The sequence below is a fragment of the Rhinolophus hipposideros genome (assembly GCF_964194185.1).
Source record: "Rhinolophus hipposideros genome assembly, chromosome: 10".
NCBI lineage: Eukaryota > Metazoa > Chordata > Mammalia > Chiroptera > Rhinolophidae > Rhinolophus > Rhinolophus hipposideros.
The window spans coordinates 71,578,948-71,598,473 of record NC_138056.1 but is presented as its reverse complement, the minus strand read 5'-3'; the positions used below and the strand labels follow the sequence as shown (position 1 = coordinate 71,598,473).

At 32.2% G+C, this 19,526-nt stretch overlaps 1 protein-coding gene across 4 annotated transcripts in view; it reads right to left on the bottom strand.

Annotated features, from left to right (window-relative positions):
• DYNC2H1 (dynein cytoplasmic 2 heavy chain 1) overlaps positions 1-19,526 on the bottom strand; it is a 289,185-nt gene that overhangs the window by 101,692 nt on the left and 167,967 nt on the right. For all 4 annotated transcript variants that reach the window (XM_081063149.1, XM_081063152.1, XM_081063150.1 and 1 more), the window contains 5 exons: positions 14,189-14,349; positions 11,223-11,348; positions 9,216-9,326; positions 7,638-7,793; positions 2,718-2,793 (listed from right to left, as the gene is read on the bottom strand). In XM_081063149.1, the coding sequence (XP_080919275.1) occupies positions 2,718-2,793; positions 7,638-7,793; positions 9,216-9,326; positions 11,223-11,348; positions 14,189-14,349 (630 nt within the window). The remainder of the gene's footprint in view (positions 1-2,717; positions 2,794-7,637; positions 7,794-9,215; positions 9,327-11,222; positions 11,349-14,188; positions 14,350-19,526) is intronic.

The following is a 19,526-nucleotide window of genomic DNA, read 5'->3' as shown; positions in this document are numbered from 1 at the left end:
GAGTTCACCACCCAGAGTCAGTTCTTTCATCACCATATATTTGACCCCTTTACCCTCTTCTAATATCTCTCATCCCCTTTCCCTCTGGTAACCACTAAACTGTTGGCTGTGTCTATGAGTCTTTGTTTCTTTGTTTGTCTTGTTCCTTAGTTGCTCCGATAAGGGACTAATATCCAAAATATATAAGGAACTCACACAACTCAACAAAAAGACAAATAATCCAATTAAAAATTGGGCAGAGGACCTGAATAGACATTTTTTCAAAGAGGACATATATTACTAATCATCAGAGAAATGCAAATACTATAGTCTTTACAATGTCATGATTTTTATAGTCAACTGTCCATTTTCTATTCTAATAGAAAAGTAATATAGTATAAAAAAACCACATGGGACTTTTCTGTAAGATTTTATTTTGCAACAGAGACTTCCTCTTAATTACAGTTCAGTAGCAATGTTAAAATGTTAAAATTATATCTCAGATCTGCAGTAAATATAGGAAACACAAATATAGCTAGTTAGCATCACTGCTAGCATTACTAATTGAGTTCTATTTCATTACAATAACACACAGAAATAATCACAGATTGATGGCAGTGCTACTATATGCCTTGGGAAACAGATGATGTAGGCTGCCTCCTGCAGAACAAGGGCACCTACAGGGTGGAGGTCTCATTAAAGTTGTTGCCTGCTTGATGTCTTACTATCAACAGTGGCTAAGTAGCTATAACAAGGGACTTCACTAGGACTCACCAGTTTTCTAGTTCTGCCTTGACGTTCAGCAAATAACACACTAATATATATGCCATTCATTCATAAGTAGTCAGCAGGGCATATAGAAACATCAGAAATATCAATGTACCTTTCAACTTATAAAATGTACCTTTTAAGCAGCCACTATTGGAAATATTTTCTAGAATTTTTAAAAGAAAATATTGTTTCTTTTTATATCCATTGTTCCCAAGGTAAGTTTTATTTTGTTTAGGATAAAAGAAAGTGAACAGAACATAAACTATAACAGCAATAGTAATAACAGTCAACAAGTATTGATAGCTTACTCAATATACTAAATGTTAAATGCTTCATGTAGCTTTTCTCTTTAAACTTCGCAAAAACAGAATCAATTGAAGCAGTGCCTACTATTATTATTTTATAGATCAGGAAACTCAGGCTTAAAGGTTAAGAAACTTGTTCTAGATCTCATAGCTACATAATATCTATATCAATTGCCCCCTATAATTAGAACTTTTTCCCCTTTTTGCATTTAATTCTACCTCTATGGAGGTCTCTTAATATCAGGAAATTTTATAATAATAGGATTATATAGTTATATTTTTACCATAACATTCAATATTTTTTAAAGCATCTGCCTCTTATTCACAAAAGTTCAATGAGGTGATGTTTGTAAAAATCATGTGATACTATTACTTACATCACAATCTTGAAATACATTAATAAACAAATCATTCAATATCTGTGCTTTGTTTTCCTCATCTTAAAAGGGCACTAATAATATTTGCCTCATAGTGGTGTCATAAAAATCAAATAAATGTTCAAAAGCATTTTGGATGATTACCAAGTTTCTCTGCAAGGAAAAGTTTTAGTAGATATCCTCCAAAAAATTCCGTGTCACACTGAAAACAACAGCTCATGGAAATTAGAAAAGTGACTACCCTCTGCACGGAAAGGGGAAATGTCGAGTTGTGTGGAACGGAATAGGGGAGGTATTTCTGTAATATTGGTAATACTCTGTTTATTGATTTGAGGCTAGTTACATAGGTTCAATTTATAAAAATTCATTGAATTGCATATGTGCTCTTTTCTGATGTGTAATTAAAAAAATTAAAAAACTAAATTGGAATACTGTCTGGTACTAATAGCTATTGCTTAATGAAGCTGAAACAAGTGAATAGAACTATGATGTGATTTGAACATGAAAGGAACAGAAACTGTCAAAGGATGAGAAAAAGAAAAAAATCCACAGTGATTCACAGGCTTTGAACTTGACCAGCTTACATGAATGGTGGTGACATTTACTAACCTGGGCAGATTCAGGGAATGGTGGTTTACCAGGGTAGCAGGGTCGGAGAGGGCAGATGGGAATCAAGAGTTCTGTTTAGGACATTTTTAAGCTTGAGATTCCTTTCAAGTATAAGGGGACACTGCTCTACACTAGCATTCCCGTGTGTTGGCCCTGACCAATAAACTTCAGGGACTGTTCCTGTCTTCAGGAGGCAGAGAGCTGGTGACCTCCGGGGATCAGATTATATGGTCTTGTTCGCTGCTCTATTTTAATCTGTTATCTGTACTGTGATTCCTGATACCTGCTTAATCATACAATTGTGATTCTACAGATCCTTGTTACTGACCTTAGTCTACCATCCTCCTGAATTTTAACAATACCCATGACAGAACTGAATAATTCAGTTAAAGTCTGAAACTCCTTAAACCCACAAAGTACAAACAAGGTCTTTCTAGCTTTTTGCTTCCTACCTACAGATAATTAGAAATTTTATGTGTTATATCGAAAAAAACAATGACCATGACTGATAAGAACTCTCAGAGACCAAAAGCATGGCGGTCAAGATATAAACCACAAAATAAAAAGCAAATTTTATGAAAGGAAGTTAATTCACTTTTGAAGAAACGTATTGTTAAGATCACAAAAATATTTTTCATTAACACCAAATATAAAAGTTTTCATTATTAGGACTTACCATCAAAGAGCCTATCAATAATGTTGTAGCCAGCCCGAAGATCTGATAAAGAAAACTCATAAAATTTGGTCCATCCCTATCAAAACAAATTTTAAGAATATTAAAGAACTGTAAGCAGTGTTCAAAGATATACATGCATGCATCATTGCCTTTACAATCTTTAAAATGATGTTCAATACATGGTAGAAAAGAAAATCCCAAGAATTTTTAATAAAAATAAGCAATAAATCTAAAGTAATAGTAATTTTTAAAAAGAGATTTATTTACCTCCACAGCATGAAAAAGATTTTATAATACCATAAAAGTTTTTATCATTGAAGTATGTGGCAATATAGTCGGAGAAAGAACAAATTGACCTAGTAAATTTTGAGTCTATGTACTGTATACATATTGAGATAGTCCTAACTCTGAGTGGTAAACACACAATGCAATGTATAGATGATGTATTATAGAATCATGCATCTGAAATCTATATAATTTTACTAAGCAATGTCATCCCAATAAAAGTAGCAATGAAAAAGAATTGTGGATTTTGTCTACAAACATGAAAGCAGAAATGTTACAAGAAAATTCTTAAACGCTCAAAGGCATAGAGCATTATTTTCTGTACATTTGACCCACAAAGCATTCATATTGAACTAAATAAAATATAAACCTACAGCTAATAGATACAATGCTTGTATAGAAAGAACATTCATAGAGATCTATATTCTATAGAGAATATATGAAACAATAAAAAAATGATTTCTATGGAGCTTCCATTAACTGTAACTAATTAGCTTTGTACAATAAAAATATTTCTTAAATGTATATTATATGTCAGCCTCTGAGAACAAAAGAATGTACCGAAACTTAAATAATCTCTGCCCTCATGTGGCTTTCTGTCAAACGTGGGGGGAAGAGAAGAGTGGGGAAAACACAATCAATCACTCAAATATACATACAACTACAAACTATAATATATATGATGGAGAGAAACAGTTGGTATATATAATAAAAATCTAATATTTGACCTAATCTAATCTAAGAGGTAATGGAAAGTCACTCTGGTGGGGTGGGGGGGAGAATACATAGAAAGACGAAAGTAGATGGATATAGTTAGGATAATAAAATTAAAGAATCTTTATACTGAACTGTAATGGAGGGTGACGATACAAAAAAAAGGTGTTAAGAATTACTTCTAAGTTCATGGACTATTCAAATAGATAGTTGTGTCATTCATTGATCAGTGGAACGCTGAAAGAATACAAGGTTTGGAAAGGGACAGCATGAGATCACTGAACAAAAGTGTTCAACAAAAGTTTGTTGAGTGCCTGCTATATACCAAACATTGTTTTGGTCAATGAGAATACAGAAATGAATAAAAGACAAAACCTGTGTTCCTGAGAAGCTTATGTTCTACTACTTAGATCCAGAATATTTAGGATTTTCAGTCATTCAAATGGACAGGTCAAATAAATAGTTGTATATATATAAGCTTAGACCTTAGAGAATTAGTCTGAGTTGCATATATAAATTTGGGGATCACTAGCATTTGGATAATTATTTTTTAAAATAATAGTATATATATTGTAAAAACAAGAGATTTAAATTTCACACACATGTTATACTATACCTAAGAGTTAAAGATCTGCAATGGGAGATGGAAGGGATATGATATAACCCATCAACAAAGCTCCTTGTAATATTTTAATAAATTTTCTAGTAATTCAAAGCAAAGTCTTATTAATGACATTTCTTATATCCCTCTATTAGACTTTATTTGCAAAATGTTACAAAAATTACATAATTTAAATATTAATCAACATTTATAACTCTCAAGACTGTTGCTATCAATGTTACTTACAGCAATTTCCAACTGAAATACTAATTCTAACATAAGAACTTTATTCTGTATACCACAGTTACTGATATACTGTTGGATAATTAGTGATTTTTTAAATTATGACACAAAAATTTTGAAAGGTACTTTTTGTTACTCATGTCACATTTCTGATCAAAATAATGTAAATTGTGGAGAGGTTCTGTACACAGCCAATCAAATCCTATTTAGCTCAGTTGGAAACCCAGGCACTGTGTTAAGTGCTCTTATAAATATAAATGAGATAAATCCTGTTATCAAGTGCTCACAATCTAGTAAGAACACAAGATGTCAAAGAATAACAAATATTAAACAAAACCGATATTACATAAAGTACAATATTAGAAGTACAATATACATGTGTAACATAGAGGAAGTTAATTCTGCAACCAAATACAGCACTGGAATGAAAAATAGCAAAATACAATCTTTTTCTAACATGAGAAATAAAAACTGAGTTGAATTAGTAGTGGATCTTTAGTTCTGAAAGTTAGCACTTAAGAGAAAAAAAAAGCAAAACCAAACGTGGAAAAGAGATAAAATAGAGAGTTTGCAGAAGTACATATCCCTATGAAATGGTCTCCTTAGCAATCAACGGTATTCTCTATTTTGTCTGCTTTTTCCTCCAATTTTATGATTTTCATGAGAGCAAACTCAGAGTGTCAAAAAAAGGGACATTTTCAAATATTTTTGTATGTGTGAATATGAATTGTTGTATTCTCTATGAAGAGTGTTTTGACAATATTTATGAATTTTTAAGTACATATATCTTTTGATCCCAACATTCCACATTTAGGAATTGGCCACCATGAAAAAGAGCTAAATGAGTCAAGTATAGGCAAGCATTTTGTAATAGCAAAAATTGAAAATATGTATACCCACCTAATAATATAAAACTGCTTAAAATATGTATATTAATATAATGAAAACAAATAATATTTTAAAATTAGATATTAAATGGGTAGTAATATTTAAGAATCTCTAAAATGCATTGGTTACTATAGCAAGAACTGTATTTGTAATGTGCTGCTATCTGAGTTCAAGAACATATGTGTGTATGTAAATACATAAAGTCAATTTGTATACTTATGAAATATCTCTGAAGGACATCCCAAAAATGGTGAATAGTTGATGCATGGGAATAGATAATGATGGGCAGCGGAATAGAAGGGAGGAGACTAAATTTTAATTGTAAACCTTTTATAACTTTTCAATTTGTACTATGTGCATACATCATGTGATAAAAAATAAAATCAATTTCATTTTAAAAATATAATTTTTCTTTTCTCAATAAACGTGAATCACTAATCACTATTCATGTATTCATCATGATTAATTGATCCATTAGTCTAAGGACAGATGTCAGAAAATTAGGGGCAAAGGCTTTAGAGGAAAGTGCGCATGGCCATTTCTAAGCTCTATAGCTTTTTAGGTGTGATTCCTTTAGCAAGTTAATTGCCATTGAAATCCACTGACCTATTTTGTAAAATGAGAACATAAGCATACCCTCCCCATAAGTGTAATATGTAAATTTTATGAAACAACACATTGCTGCTACTGTTTACAATTTCATAAATTTGATAAATATTTATTGGCAGGTTATGTGCCAGTGTGAAGCAGTGTGAAACACTTCTAAACATACACGGTTTCATCTAATCCTCACCACATAGGTAAACATGATTATTATTCCCATTATGCAGCTGAGGAAATTGTTGCTATTTTGGGGGGTAAATTAAATTGGGGTTAATTTAATTTAGCTCCCCCAAAAATCATTCATTTACTACATATGTATCCAAATTTATACTTTTAAAATGAAAATGTTTTGTTGATGAAACATTTACATAGAATTATCACAGAATAGGCCAAATTTTCTGAGCACTACTCAATAAAACATGACATTAATAGGAAACTGAACAACCACTTAAAAATTTTTTAAAAGGCACTTTACTAAGCTGGGAAATTCTAGAGTCAGGATTCAAACCCAAGTCTGTAACTCCATACTCTATGCTTGCATTTTGATACGTAACTGAAAGAGAGAGAGAGGCTAAAAGGGAGGCAGGTGGACAGGGCAATCTGAAGAGAGATTATCCCAACAGAAGTAGACAACGTTGAAAAATGAGGACAGGAAGAATTTAAAGAGGAAAGAATAATGCAATTGGCAGCTTGGATAGACATTCAGCAGGGAGAACAGAGCACTGGCACTAGGGCTTCCAAGTCAATGGAAGAATGCGGTCTACTGCTCAAGTAACAATAACAGCTGGGCCTATGCTGAAAAATACCTTGATGAAGTCAAAGGTCATAAAAAAGTCCTGTGTGACTGAAGTGTAGAGACAAATGGGAACAGGGGCCTGAGAGGAGTTTGATGAGATAGCAAATCTTTCCTTCTGGACTATGGTAAAACATTTGTATATTTTTTTCCAAATACAATAGAAAGCCATTTGATGGATTTTAAGAAGAGCAATGACATAATCAAATTTATATATTAAAAAAATAATTCTGGCTGCTAAATGGAAAAAGCCAGAAGAGTGGGAAGGCTATTTCCAACAGTATAGGTAAGAGGTGATGAGGCATTGAAAAAATGAAGAAAAATGTACACATCTGAATTATGTTTTGGAAGTAGAATCAATCAGACTTGATAATGAATTGGGTAGGGAGACTAAGGGACAAAAAAACCCATCAAGAACAACTCCTAGGTTTCTAGTTTGAGGAAGTAAATGGATATCGATGCCTTTTACTGAGAGGAATATACTAAAGAAAAAACAGGTATGGGGAACTTTGAGATGTCTGTGAGATCTAAAACCATAAAAATGATGCCTAATGATGACTGAGGGCTTATGATGGTTCACACATAGTTCTAAACACTTTAATTCAAAAAGATGTGAACTAGGTCACTATACGTCGTCCAGAAGATTTACAGAAAAGATTGAATTAGAGATATAAATTTATGAACCATGAGCCAAATTATGAAGTAATCATAGCCATTTCTACCAAATTGTAAAAATATTCTAACATAAAAAATATGTATGACATAGAATATATCCAAGATTGATCTTATATACCTGGGGAATATAATTTCTTCTCTCTTGACATGCAGCATGAAACCAAGCAAAACTGAAGAGAGCATGAGCTCTATGTATATTATCTTTCTTGCTAATTTGCTCAGGAGTCCAAGATTCATAAGTACGCATTAAATTCTTCTTCAAACCTGGAGGTGACTACAGAACAAAAATAAAGAGACATCACATCATTTAAAATCTTAAAAATAAATCAATCAGTATTTAACACATTTAAGAACATATTTTAATGAAGAAAAATTTATACCGTTACCAAGTTGACTTCAATTTTATTATGATGTTACTTCAAAATGTACAGATATAAAACTAGTTTCCAACTCCTTCTACCTACCGTGTTTCTCCGAAAATAACACCTAGCCGGACAATCAGCTCTAATGAGTCTTTTGGAGCAGAAATTAATATAAGACCCAGTCGATTTTATTATAAGACCCTGTCTTATATAAAATAAGACCAGGTATAATAAGATAATTAATATAATATAATGTAATGCCATTACATTATATATGTATATAAGACTGGGTAATGTATATAAGACTGGGTTTCATATAATTTTTGCTCCAAAAGACGCATTAGAGCTGATTTTCAGGGTAGGTCTTATTTTCAAAAAAACATGGTAACAGTTTATAACAATTATAAATCCAAGTATTTTTCAAAAAACCTATAATCCAACAATATTCAACATAACCAAGTAAGTTTATATGATCACTGAGGTATTTTACAGACATGGTTTCTAACATAAAAAGAAAAATTCAAGTCAGTAGTTGCTACAAAGAATAGTCATTCCTTTTATAATCCTTTTCATTCTGTTTTTTCTTAAATAAAAACTTTTTGTTTAAAGTTAAAAGAAAAAATATCATTCATTTACTAAGTACATATCCAAATATATACTTTTAAAATGAAAATGTTTTATTGATGAAACATTTACAAAAAATTATCATAGAATAGGCCAAATTTTCTAAGCACTACTCAATAAAACATGACATTAATGGGAAACTGAACAACCACTTAAAAGTTTTTTAAAAGTCAGTTTACTAACAATTATCCTCAATGAATAAATCATATACAATTACAGAGAAAACCATACACAAATACAGACTCTTTGAAAAATAACAAAATGAAAACAATAATATATCAAATTATGAGATAAGGCCAAAGACATACTCTTTCAAGAGACTAAAAATAATTTCAATATTAATGCAAGTAAATATAAACCAGTAAATGATTCAACATAAGAAATTAAAAGAACAAAAGCAAATACAAATCCAAGGAAAATTAAGAAGAAAAAATATAAGGAAAACATTAAGAAGAAAAAATAAAGAAAAAAGCAGGAAATTCAGTGAAAAGACTAAAGAAAAAAGTAAATAACACCAGTTATTTTAAACTTTGAAAGGAGAATTTCTATGTATTTTCATAAATACCATCTTATGCTATGATTTATGTATATACCTCATCTAAATGTATAGGGAAGTTTTGCATAATACTCGGTTGTTTACAGAGCTTTGGAAGGCATGTAGAGATTACCACACTTACACAAATAGTGATTCATATTGTAAATCTTCTTACCTCGTATGTTATCTTCAAACTTGACTGTAATAAAATAGGAGTAAAGCTGGGATGAACTTCTGCAGTGAGCCAAAGACGAAAGGTATCTTTAGGTTGAAGAGTATTCAATTCCTTGTTCATAAAAAAGAACAAAAATCCACTTAAATATTGACACAAATTTCCATTTTATAAACATGTTATTACAAAGTAATTTTTCTTATGATGTATTTCTTAACTTTCTGATCCTATTTCCTTGAAATATTCATCTTCTCTTACTAGCTCAATATAATAGATAAGAACTTGGACCTAGAGCTAGGCCAACAAGGTTGAACTCCAAATTCTGCCACTTATTTCTACATGACCTCGGGTTCTATGACTTACTTACACCATTACTAAGCAAGGACGTAATAATAGTACCTACCTCACAGTATTGTGTAAACCACTTAAAACAGTGGCTGATAAACAGTAAGAACAAAAGAAGTGTTAACTGTAATTGCTATGACTAAACCATAAGTCTTCTTCACGCCTTCTGGTTCTCATAGTTTCAATTCATGTTTCCACAAGTTACACAGTGTTATCAATTCCTTTGACAATTTTTAGTGTATCCTATTGCCTATGATATAAATTGAAAACTTCGCCATACCAATTCACCTACCCATGCTGTATGCTTTAGTCACTTATTCAAATTTTTATGGCTTTGTATCTATAATCATCATTATTTTGTCTGTTACTCTCTTTATAACCTGACAAATTCTAACTCATTTGTCAAAACATAGTATCTTAGGGGAATATCTTCTCCAACTCTTTATTACCACAATCCCAAGCGGAATTAATCACTGATGATATTTTGTAAATTTCTGTAGTTAATCAAATACATATTAATTATTAATGTGGTTCTGAACTAAATTCCTAGCGAACAGGTACAAATTTTTTATGTAACCAGCACTTAGGACAGTTCCAAGCTTTTTTCTGTACTCAGCAAGGGTTTGTAGAATAAATGAATATTGATAAGAAATATTGATAACTCTAAAAGAGAAGTCTAAAAATTATTTTCATAATTATACTCTATTCTGTTTGGTTCTATTCCCAATGATACTTCTGTGAGAGTAAATGAATTAGTTATTAATTCCCATGCTATGGACTTTCTTCGACTTTCTGTCCTAGGACAAAAATTCCAAGCTCTTCTGCATGGTTCTCAGTATTCCGTAACCTAGCCCTTTCCTACACATCTAACTCCTTTTCCCTACATTGTCCTGCCTGGCCTTTTCAGTATATTCAAGGACGTCTTCATTCCTTGTACTAAGCATGAACGTCTCCACCACTATGTATCTACTTATGTTGCTGAAATTAACCATGATATCTGCCCCCCCTCTGCACTTAGCTGCATCACATAGAGCCTTCAAGGAACATCTTGTCTTCAGAGTCATCTCTAACTACCCAACACCATACATCTTTTCTTAAATAAATACTGGACTTAAATCCAGGTTTGCATTGAAAACCTACCCAGTGATTTGTTCTATCTTAAGGTTATTTTCATCCTGGAGCCACTGAGTTAAACGAAACGGTTGCTTCAGTTTACATCCTAGCTTCCTTAGCACGTACAAGCTCTACAGTTCCTTCTCACTCCTCTACATCTTTTCTCCCCATACAGGTAAACAGAACAAGAGCATAAAGTGAAAGTAAAGTTATAAACAGATCTTCAACAATCCTTGAAAGCTTTTCACTACTTTTCTTCTGAATAAAAATCTCTAAGCCTCCCTTCAATCCTGATTAATAATTTCTTGGCTTTCCATAAATGCTTTTAAAAAAGAGATTTTTATAGACTTCCTATTAAAAGATCCATCTTGGTTTGTACAAATGTACCTGTTGAAGAAGAAAATACTTAACAGATTTTAAATGATTTCTCATCAAATACTAGTTTCAAAAAAATCATAAATAATGAATGACATATTTTAATACTGATGGTCCTTGGAGACTGCTGAATTGAGTATATTAGATATTATCTGCACCACATTTATCTGAATCTACCTTTTCCAGAACTGGCAGCCAAGATACCACAAGATGTAAGTTTTTCAAACAGAGCCAGTCTCCATTGCGAGCACATTCTTTTAACATCTGAATTGCTAAATCAGCTTGACCTTGACCCATGGCAACCTGAAAAAACAAAAATAAAAATAAAAATAAAACAACAAATCTGATAAAATGTTGTAACATGTAATCAGGGTTCTCAATTTTCAATAAGTAATATCAGACTATATACTTTTTATTTTTTAAAAATATATTATCATTACAGGTTTACAAGTTATGAACAGTATAAATAATTATTGAATAGTCTTGTGTTCCTCAGCTCACTATTTGCTGTATTTCTTACCCTCTCAAACATAGATTTTTTTTAAAAAATTGTTTTTATAACTATAGTCTTGAATACTTTGAAATTTACTTCTCTTTTAATTTCTCCAAAGAGAGAATATATTTGGCTCTCAAGCTCCTGGTCTAATTCTTTAACTGTGTCATACCCTGGCCCTTCATCATCTAGCAAATCTTAACATGTTGGTGAACCTCAAGATTTTATCCTCAGCCTTCTGCTCCTCTATTGCTTCTCAGACAGAGGAGGACGGGGAGGACAAAAAGGGGGAAGGGGAGAAAATGAAGGGGGAGAGGGAATAAGAATCCTCATCTCATTGGAATTCCAACCAATTTTTTTCAGTCCCTATAGCCCACCTGCACTTAGAACATTCATGAAGTAGAACAGGCCACTTTATACAACAAAAAACTTCCAAGCATTGAAAGTATTCAAGTAGAAGCTGAAAGACCCTACATACTATATTCAGTAAATGGGATTTCTCTATTATTTAAATGCTTGGACCAGGTGACCACTTAAATCTAAGATTCTATAAAAGTTTTTGTCAAGAGTCTACTTACCATAACAAGTCTAAACAACTCCATGTTTTTAAAGGATAATTTATGTAATACTTGTATATCAATACAGCTATATCTGTAAAGTGTATATATGTATATAATTTCTAAGTATACATATATTGAGAGTCCTGGCTCAGATTTTTTTATTGGTTACATGGTCAAAACATTTTGAAGAGAACTGTTATAGATTACTTCAAACCATAATGATTTCTTTTTTCATAATGAATACAAAATACCATTTCATTATTTTTAGTTGACTTTTACAAGTATTGATTTTGTTTTTCAATTAGACTATTAAGTCTTTCAGAGTGGGAACCATTATCTAATTCGCTGCATATTAAAACATACAATAAAACAGGTAACAACTACTCATATATTGATTTTTTTTTTTAAGTTTTCAAGGTCTAACCTGGCACGAAACAAATACAGGTTTAATTGTTTCAATACACATATTAGTTTGCCATATATTAAAATGCAAAAAAATAAAAGAAAGGAATGTACAACACAGAGTAAAAGATAGGATAAATATGTTGTTGAACTGAAATAGTAGCTAAAAACAGGCAACTCAAAATTTTCCATAAGGCATAAATTGTGTGAAAACAGCTTAATGGTTCATGAAAACCTAGGAGAAATTTACAATAAGAAAATTGTTTTTAAGCACAACAGGAAAATGTCAAGAAGATGGTTAGCCACAGTACCCCCAAACCACACCAGTTTCTTGAATTAAAAAATAAATTTTACATTAAGAATATATTATTATCCTTAGCATACATATTCAGCATGGCAACAACATTTTTAAATAACAGGAAAATTATGAATAAGTATGTCCAAGTTTAAAGGTGTCACTATATTAAACAATTTAGCAAGTCCAGTGCACAAAACTCCAGAAGTTTAAATAGTCAAACCTACTATGAATGTATATAGTTTTATCTTTCTGCCAAGATCACTGCTAACAGATACAGCCTGTAGAAAAGGGCTCCCCTTCCTCAAGACACTTTATTGATAATTTAATATTGTCCTAATGAATAGTTAAAATACTATAAGTAGGATTGAATGAAATTCCCTAGAGTTAGACTGTGCAAAACCTGTAAAACTGAGTCTTGCTGCTCTTTTGCTATCTTCTATTTATGATCCTTATAATATTCTTATTTTTCATTTTCAGTTACTGTGAACTATTTGCTTTTTAATCATTATTAATTATTTTCCCAATGAAAAAACTTTATTTAGTCAGTTGTCACAAACAGGGTAATTAAATTTTCAAACTTGCATGCAAACTGAATTGAGAAAAAGGTAATCTGAACAAACTAAAGCTCCTAGATTTACTTCAGGAAAAAAGGTCAGTATATTAGATACATTTTTCTGAAAAAAATTATATATTTTTTTCATTTCAGTTTTTGCAGGTAAATATTGCTATTATTTACTGTAAAAGCATCCAAATACATTTTTTAAATTATTCTTAAAAAGTAAGCAAATATATTAGTTTCCTATTACTGCTATAACAAATTACCACAAATTAGAGTCTTAAAGCAAGACAAATGTATTATCTTACCAGACTTCTGTAGGTTAGAAATCCCCCTGGTCTAAAATTAAGGGATTTAGTTTGAAAATAAGGGTTAGTACTTAAGGGCTATGTTCTTCCTGGAAGCTCTAGGAGAGAATCTATCCCTTGTTTTACCCAGCTTCTATAAACCACCTACATTTCTTTGTTCACGGCCTCTTCCTTCATCATCAAAGCCAGCAGCATAATATCTTCTCATCTTTCTGACCTCTGCTTCTGTCATCACATCTTCTTCTTTCTCTCAGCCTCTTCTGCCTCCCTCTTATAAGGACCCTTGTGATTATATTGGGCCCACCTGATAATCCAGGACAACCTCTCCAAGATTAACTTACATCTGCAAAGTTCCTATCATGTGAGGTAATAAATTCACAGGTTCTGAGAACCAGGAGGTGGATACTTTTGGGGGGACATTATTCAGCTTACTACAACAACAGCAAAAATGTGTTTCACTAATAGGTTCAAGCACGGCAGGAACATTTAAAGCTTTAGCAAAAACAGCAGGGTAAAATGTACTAACCTGGTGATAACACTCTCCGCTTCTTTCAGCATTAGCAAGTTCTTGAAGTTCCTGAGAAGGATCAGCACCCGGGGAAATAATTATCAAGATGGGTTCAATTTCTAGTGTCTCTTTGTACAAACGTTTGAGATTTAGAGGAAGTGGGGACAACTCTTTCAATCCTAAAAGATATATTAAAGAAATTAAAAAGAAGCAACATGAATTAAAAAAAGTCTACTAAAACTAATGACATAATATATAATAGAGAACAACTAAGTGAATTATAATCCCATATCTATTCAAGTTTTCATACTCTAAAATCATGCACATAGTAGTAATAACTAACATTTGTTGAATGCTTAAGGTGTCAGACATTTTTGTAAATGCTTTACATTTGTGATATCATCTAATTATTTTAACACTATGAATTAGGTACCCTGATCTGATTACCACATTTAACAGATGAAGAAACACACAATCAGGATTGTGGTGTTAATACACAACTTTCTTCCTACAAGAGAAGACTGGTCCAACCATCCATTTATACAGCTTTTCCTTCCTATATATAACAAAGCTCTTACTTTGTGCCATGTATATAGAGAATCAGATTTCCACATGATTTTGTAAACAATTTCACTGTTACGATATAGAATTAACGTTCTTTCTTATGTCCAAGCATTAAGAGAAGTAAAAGTGGTATGGAATGCTTAGTTTGGAGACAGAAATATATAGGTCTCAGTGTATGTTTGTTAGCTATGAGACCCTATGCAAATCACTAAAATGCACTGTGCCCTGGTTTTCTAAATTGTAAAAGAGGGATAAAACAATCCATAAGTCATTTGGGGGCAAAATGGAATATAATAATAAAAATAGATTCCATTTATTTATCACCTATTCTATGCTAAGCATTATACCAGGTAGTTTATTTTATGTATAAGGAAATTTACAATCAAAGAAATTGAATGTCTTGTCAAAGGCTACCCAGCTACTAACTGTTATCTGTATTCAACACAATTCATCTGTGCTTTTTTTCTACTCTGAATCTCTTCACAAACTAGAAAAGTACTACACAGACAAGAAATAATAATTTTGAATTTATATTTAAACCTCTTCTACTAAAATTTGCATTTTTCCATTATTAATGTATTTAGTAATAGCCAAACTAAAGAAAACACAATTCAATTAATGATCAAAAATATACTTGTTTGAATTATGCTAAAAAGAAGAGTATGATACAAGAGTTAAAAGAGTAGATTAGTAAAATGTAACAGTGACTACAGAGACAAGAAAGGCTTCCCTATATCCTCAAAAGTAGAAATGAATAGACAAAATTGCACCTCAGAAATTCTAAAATAGTAGGAAAAAGACATTCTTAAGGACTTCTGTAGCAAACACTTTAAAATATGAATTAAATGCCATCAAGATGGGCCAAAAAGTCATTTCTAGATGACCCTCTGTCACGCGGATGACCCTGCTCGCTGCGCCATTTGTCATGCAGGGTCTCAGCTCCCACTCCCCGCCCAAGAACGCAGGACACGGTAAGGCCAAAAAGGAACACCCACGGAGCCATAGATAGGGGAGTCAAACCAATATATTCTCGCTGGCGGCTGGGCTGGAGACACAGGAAGCAGGATCTACATAATCTGCCTAACAGCAGTCCGCGCTTGCCAGCCACCATCTTCTTGCTAGCCCCCATTCCTTTTCTGCTAGTGTAGCCACAGCCGTTATAGTAGTGGCCAATGGCCTACGGGTTACAGCTGACAGCCAACTAGCCACAGCTGCTGGCCATCTGATCACAGTTGATGGCCATTTACTACCCGAGCCAGCACCTTTCTATGTGAGGCAGAGAGCCTGGAAACTGTTTTTTGGGGGCTTTGTCCCCACACCCTCCTAAAAAGACAAATTTCACACCTGAACCACTCCCTTCTATACTTAACAACAGCCCATAAGAATAAATAAGAATTTTCAAGGGCAGAAATATTCCTAATACTAGGTGAAATTTACCCCAACAGCCACTTAAAATTGATGAATTGCTGCCAGAGGCATAACATATGAATTTTATTTTCACCTGAATTTAAATTGCTAACAATTATCCTGTTTTAAGACCTATGGAAAATAATTCTTATGTACTTGTGGCAATGTAATAAGAAATATTTTCATTCAAACATTCATTTATTTATGCATAAACTCAATAAACATTCTAGGCCAATTAAATGCACTGTCTGATAAAATGTAGCAGAAGTCTTAAAAATGTGCATGACCTTTGATGCAGTAAATTATAATACTTAATTTAAGAAACAACTTAAAATGTGAATGTAGAAGTAGGTACAAGGACGTTCAATGTAGCTGTTGATAATTAGTTAAAAACTAGGGGAAAGACATTAAGGAATCTGAATGAAGAGTTGCTGATAGCATTATAAAGGAATTGAAGTTACAAACATGATGATTAACTGAAAAGCAGATTACTCAACAGGATAGACAACATGATTCCATATTGTAATGTATACACATCTATGTGCTTAAAAAGAATAGAAAGGTATATGTAAAAATGTCAATAATGATGATCTCAGAATGATGAAATAACAGGGGTCTATCTTTTTATTTTTCTGTATCTGTCATAGACCTCTAATAGATGTATTATGTGGTAAAGATATATCAAAAATATATAGTTTCAAATAACTGACTACTGACTAAAACATGTTTTATTTGGAAAACATATGCCAAACAGAAACTGTCTTTAAAAACTTTATATGCAAATTGCCGTATCATTTCTTAATTTAACAAATGTAAACTGGAAACTGCATAAGGGCAGGAATCATCTCTGTTTTGTCCACCTTTTTGTATCCAAACTCTAGCATAAATTCAATTATTACTACTAGTCAAAATTCCACAGAGATGAATACATGTTCATTAACTCATTTCAAAGAATTGGATCATTTTTGATTAGATAAAAAATCATGAAAACTATACCATTTAAGACAACATAGGTGAAGCATTCATGTTATGTTAGCCATACTGCCTACAAAACTCCAACAAAATCTCCATTGCATTTTAAGAGTACTGAGTCTATATATAATCATTGCTTTTATTAACCCAAGTAATTTTGACTCATGATACTACCATTAGAACTGTCAATGTGATCATTCAAAATTATTCAATACAATTGCAGAGTCCAAAATGTTCATTGCATTATAAATTATCATAGTGTTGAACTACTTGTAAATCCTGGGATACTGTCTTTTCATATGAATCTGTAAGATATAAAATATCTTTCAAAAGAAAAAAAGAACTAAAAATGTTAAAGAAATAACTTAAATCTTTATAGTATTTTACTTTACTCAGATAAAATACAAAGAAAATAAAAAAGAAATAATTTGCTGTTTAAAAAGGAACAAATATAACTGCTGCACTTTTCAGGTACACAAGTGAGTAAAGAAGGTAGAACATTAATACCAAACTATTACTAGTGGTAGATATAATAAATTCTTAGGTTGGTGCAAAAGTAATTGCGGTTTTTGCAATTATTTTTAACCTTTTAAATCGCAATTACTTTTGCACCAACCTAATCATGTTTCCTCATTCATCTCATCCTTCTTAACAAAGAGGCTAATAAGCATCAAGTGTACGAAATTACTCTTCCTTTATTGGAGAGAAAAGACAACTATAAAAATGTACCACAAAGATCAACAAAAAGGGACAATCAACAACTACTATCTAACTGAATATACATTAACCAATTAAATGGGAAAATACTCTTTTAAAATGGAATACTCAAGCCTGGAAACAAAACAAGTCAAACATTTTGTGGTAAGCAGAATTCTAAAACTAACGCTTTAAAGATTTCTATTCCTTGGTAAGTACTGCTCTGAAGAGACATTGCTGATGTAACAACTAAGGTTACAGCCCTGAAAATAAGGTTATCCTGTATATCCAAATGAACCAATTTAATCACATGAGACTGTTTTGTATGTATGTATGTATGTATGTATGTATTTTTTAAGGAGGGCACAGGTCACAGTGGCCCATGTGGGGATCGAACCAGCAACTTTGGTGTTATTAGCACCACGCTCTAAACAATGGAGTTAACCAGCCACCCACGTGAGCCTTTAAAAGCAGAAAATTTTCTCCAGCCAAAGTCAAAAAGATGCAGTAGAAGAAAAAAAGCAGGAAAAATGAGGCAGAGGGAGAGATCAGAGAGATGTGAAGCATGAAAAAGAATCAATCTGCCACTCCTAGCTTTAAAGATGGTGGAAGGGGTGGACAAACCAAAGAATGGCCTCTAAAAGCTGAGGAGACCAAATGACAGAAATGGAAATGGGATCTCAATCCTACAACTGCGTGGTTTGCTGAAGTCTGTGAGGAACCTGAAGGAGATTAGAAATGGATTCTTTCCAGAGCTTCCCAGTAAGAGCCCAGATGGTCAATACCTAGATTTTACTTTGTGTGAATTGGAGCAGAGAAACCAGATGAGCCCACCAGACTTCTGATCTCTAGAACTGTGAGATAATAAATAGATGTTGTTTTGAGCTGCTAATTGTGCCAATTTGTTACAGAAGCAATAGAAAATGAATACACATTTCCTTATGTCCTTCCTTTCCTCTTAGACACAGATTTCACAAAACAGATTAAGCTATGGAAGGAAGGTGCACAGGATGGGTTGCTAGCATGAATAAGAAAATAGAGGATTGTAAAACTAGGAAAATTGCAAGGCTCCACAAGGCTTTTTGGTGGAAAACTTTTAAGAAGTTACTATTTTAGTAGCTATTGCAGCACCTTCCAGAAACGTCTTATAATACCACAATACACAAAGCATAATAGCTTGCTCAGAATAGTTAATAAAAAGAGTCAAAATTAAATCTGAATTACAGAAGTCAGAATATTTGCATCTCGTAACTGCGATTTTTAAGAAGTAATGTAGTTGATTTTGCTAGTACATAAAGTTTGGTTTGTAGAAATATATTAAAGCGGCATGCCTAGAAGTTTTGAGGCTTGCCTACTAACTTAAATCTTTATATCAAAATTACTTTCATAACCACATTTTTTAAGTAACTATTTTTAAGTTTACATATTATAAAAAAGACTGCTAAAACCTAATAAAAATCTTTCCACATGAATGATGCTCAAGAAATTACATTTGCAATCAAATCTCTAAAATTTGATTACAGAGATAAGTGCTTGTAATTCTCAATTTGAAGTTTTAAAACTTATTCGTATAATAAAAACTCCAATTTTATGCGAAACTGTATTAATAAAACCATTTGACCAAATAAAGTTGTCTAGCCATACACCAGTATACATATTTTTTGCTTAGAGTATGGTTTTAGAAATACATTAAACTTTCAAAGCACTTGAATATATG